This window comes from Pinus tabuliformis, chromosome X (genome assembly GCF_031772625.1).
Source record: "Pinus tabuliformis cultivar Carrire ecotype Pingquan chromosome X, CPIR1, whole genome shotgun sequence".
NCBI classification, from domain to species: domain Eukaryota; kingdom Viridiplantae; phylum Streptophyta; class Pinopsida; order Pinales; family Pinaceae; genus Pinus; species Pinus tabuliformis.
Genome location: NC_142308.1, coordinates 638,987,505 through 638,991,544, shown reverse-complemented (window position 1 = coordinate 638,991,544; position 4,040 = coordinate 638,987,505). Strand labels below are relative to the sequence as shown.

The 4,040-nt window shown below is 36.4% G+C and overlaps 1 protein-coding gene across 1 annotated transcript; it reads right to left on the bottom strand.

The window, feature by feature from the left end:
- Nucleotides 1-637: 637 nt before the first annotated feature.
- Nucleotides 638-1,958, bottom strand: LOC149141610 (GDSL esterase/lipase 6-like). The gene is made up of 4 exons (XM_089451280.1): nucleotides 1,721-1,958; nucleotides 1,338-1,636; nucleotides 990-1,246; nucleotides 638-782 (listed from the first exon to the last, which is right to left on the bottom strand). Exons 1-4 carry the CDS (start codon nucleotides 1,956-1,958, stop codon nucleotides 638-640), a joined length of 939 nt encoding a protein of 312 aa, XP_089307406.1.
- Between the last annotated feature and the right edge of the window lie 2,082 nt (nucleotides 1,959-4,040).

Sequence of the window (4,040 nt, the reverse complement as noted above, 5' to 3'; positions counted from 1 at the left end):
CAATATGGTAAATATTGTTTTAATAATATTAAAATATTAAGTTTTTTTTTGTTATATAATATCTATAGCAATATTCTAGAATGTAATTGCCAAGTTAAAGAGTAATGAGGGATGGTCGAAAGATATTAAGTGTAATATGGGATTTAAACAAGGTTGTCGCCTCTCCTCTACCCTATTTGAAATTTACATCGACAAGCTAGAAGGTTGTTTAAAGGAAGAAGGATGTGCTAGCACGATCTTAGCTCGGATAATCGTCATCCTTCTTCTCTACACTAACCATTATCATCATCATTATAATATCTATAGAAATGTTTTATATTTTACTTGTGGTTGAAATATTTTATTTATTATTAGTTTTTAAAATTATATAATAAAAAAGAAAAAGTCTAAATTCCAATATAAATATGCTATTATAGAGTGTAGATTTTATAGATTTTATTGGAAAAGGTCATGAAGACGGAAAATAAATACTTTCACAATCTCATACCAATTGTCTAGGGAGCAAGAAAGCTCTTTATGCATTTCATAATCAATCTGGATCGGAAAGGCTGTATACAATTATGGTCCACTCCACTACCACGAAGGAAGTTGGAAGTAAACAAATGCTTTAAATCTTCACCCCTACCAAATTACAAAGTCAACGAAAATAATTATCTCCTCTTCGATGTTTGTGCAGCAGTCTTTTGAGATTGAAAGGTGTGATGAAGGATGTATTCCCTTGCCAAATCTGGAAAGAAACCATCTCATAGATTTTCGCAGTGGGATGGGTTCGCAAAGAAAAGCTTTGTATTCTCCACGCTTATTCTTTGGAATCTCCAACCCACAAGACACAGCCGTGTTAAAAGGCCCCGCTCCACAGCAAGCAGACGTCGTGTTTTCAGAACCTGCAATCAAAGCCAGGCCCCACTTTTGTATTTCGTCAACAATTCACAAGCCAAGCCACCCATATTTTGTTTTCGAAATTTATACCACTTTTTCAAAATTTATACCAGGATTTTCCGTGTTCAATTATCTTTAATACGAAATCATAAGCGTTAACGAGCAGGATCGTTGCTCCGTCTAATTTTTTATTCAGCTGGTCGACGAACAGCCTGAGATCATGATTAAATGCCACAGCTAGCAGATTTGCAGTTTCCAGCCGTCCACCTTTATATGCCTTCATTCCTACGAGCCTTGAATTTGGACTACAACCCAGAAGATGGCAGCTTATAGCAATGAAGTTTCTTGCCCCCTTACTGTATAGGCTCTGCAACATCCACCACAGATAAGAAAATATCCCAAAATCTAACATAATGGAAACACTATCTGGCAATAAACTGCTAAAATAAAATATGTACCAACAAATGTTCATTATATTTACTAAGCAGCAGCTTGACGAAATCCTTAGCACTTGTAGTCTTTTGAAAGGTGGTATTCGCTAAGTAGTTGAGGCCAATATCATTGCCAGCACTGCTAATGGCATACAAGGACCGGGATAGATATTCTTTTGCATAATAAGCTCCTCGAAGAATAGTTGGCGAATTGGCGTATTTGGAATCGAGTAATCCACTTCCTCCAGATGCGAAATTGATACCACGAGAGAAGTTCGATCGTGGGTTCAGATATGGAGGTGGGAACGGCAACCTTAACTTACTAGCTGTAAATACAAATTTCATATGTATATTAATCTCATTAAAGAAACAAACATAGAATTATCAATAGGTTTGGATGAGGTAAATACCGATGAAATCGAATGCAGTTCGGCCATTAGAGAAACGACCAGTGGGGCGATGGAAGAAGGTCTCTCCGTATGGCGGAAAATTAGCTTTAGCAGTTGTGTTGGCAATGAAATTGTTGGTACCAGCATCTGCTAGAGAATCTCCAAAAATGAACATGGCGGGGACATTATAGTTAATTGGTGTAGCCAAAGAAAGAGATAAAAGCAACGTAAGGGCAACGAGCATTGTTAATAACTCCATTATATTGCAGGGAAGGGAATCGAGGGAGGCGTGGATGGATGTAGATAAATTAAGGGTGGGGAGACAGCAAGGCAGGCTTCTTAATTTTTAAATTTAAGAGGATCCCACTCGTCCCTGGTCCCGCGTTGCGTTCACACGCAAATACGGAAAAAAATTTGCATGCCCGGTTAGGAAATTGCAAATCGCTGGGATTACCTGGTTGTGGCAGTCATAGACTCCTGCCCTCTCAATATTAAAACATACAAACGTGTACCGGGCCCCTGATTTCCGCATGCACTCTGACAGAACGACAAGAAACACGTGACTTCATCTTGGAAAACGGGGCTCTAGTATTTGTTTATCGTGGTTAGATGCTTTGTTTCATGTGGCCAATCTTCTAGAGATTTCCACTTCCACCAAGATTCATCATCAAGCTCCGTTTGCCAATAATCTTAAATAATCACAACTCATAAACTAGATTTAAAGAGATTCAAAAGATGGAATCTTATTTTTCATTGATCCATTGCATATTTTGCCATACATGTTCCCAGAATAAGGATGTAGCTCCATTTTTTATTTCCAAAAAAAGCATGATTTCTGATTTTCTTGAGCCCATCTCCATATATTTGACCCATCCACACTCAATTCAAATCACAATATTTTTTCCATTAGATTAATTTTGAGGTCTAAAATGATCATCCTAAGGAATATTATAAAATAATAGTGGAAATAATAAAATAAAGTTAGATTACATCATCAAATTTTAGAAGGAAAAAGGGAAAAACTATTTTTTCAACTTGTATTTTCATTAGATCTCCCTATGGTTTTACTCAAATTTTGAGTGGGAGGACTCAATGGATGTGAAATTTATTTCCTTATCCAAGTAATACCCATGCTTCATATTTTCGATGGACTATGCTACACGAAAGAGAATAAATACATGAGAAAATGTGATTGCAGTCACGTTTTTTATGTATTTCTTATTTTTCGTGTAGCAGGGTCCATCTAAAGTATATAACATGGGTACTCCTTAGATAAGGAATTAAATTATGCATCCAATGGGTGCTTTAGCTCAAAATTTGAGTAAAACCATAGGGAGATAAGTTGAAAAGTGGTTTTTTTGTTGTTTTTGTTTTTAGCTTTTTACTCAAAAAATGGTGAATCATCCCCCATGGTTGACATATCATCTTGAATGCTATTGGTTCTTATGAAGTTGATTTTGGTTGTACATTTTTGTTTCTAGGCCCATTTTCGACCTCAAAATTTCTCTAATGATATGAAATGAGGGGGCATATTTTTGTGACCATATTTGCTTCCAAAATTTTGACCCAACACTCAACCACTGGCACGATAATGTTTTCCCAAAGGCTGCACTAATCATTAGTGGATCACACAAACCTGGCCCTCCTACCCATTTAGGCAAAACCATAGTATCCCACACCCCTATTGACCAATGTTTAGATTTATTCGCACCTCGCCAAAGGAATTCCCTCTTAGATGAAAGATTACAAAATTGATTTCGGAGTAGGAATAATTGACCCCTAGTTATTTGACCGTGTTTTAGGAGTAGGAATGATTCACCCCTAGTAAAATAAGGATTCATTTGCTCAGAATAACAAACCAATCAAAAAACATCCAGATATGTTTTCTTTTGTAAAAATGAAATTCATAACTTAGAACAAAGTTTGTTCAAAGATTCGCAATGAGAAAACTGAATCTATTTCTCACAAAGGATAGATTTCACAACCAAGTCAGAATCATCAAGAAGACGAAAAGACACCAGGGTGATCTAAGGTTTTTCAAGCTTCTGATCTTTGAGTCACTACAGAGACAAAGTGAAAACCACTCCAAGCAAGAAAAACTTCTAGAAAATCATCTAAAACAAAAATACTATCGGAACTCACTCACAAGAGATTTTTGATAGGAAAAACGAAGATCTCGGTAGACACTAACAATCCTAAATCAAACCTAAACTTAACTAGAAGAAGATATTTTAGGTTTTCCAAAAAATTTTACAGGGTCCGCAGGCTCCAAAAGTAACAGGTGCAGTTCCGCTCTGTTTACTAAAGGAAAAGTTTGGAGATGTCTGCAGTGTCTGTGAAG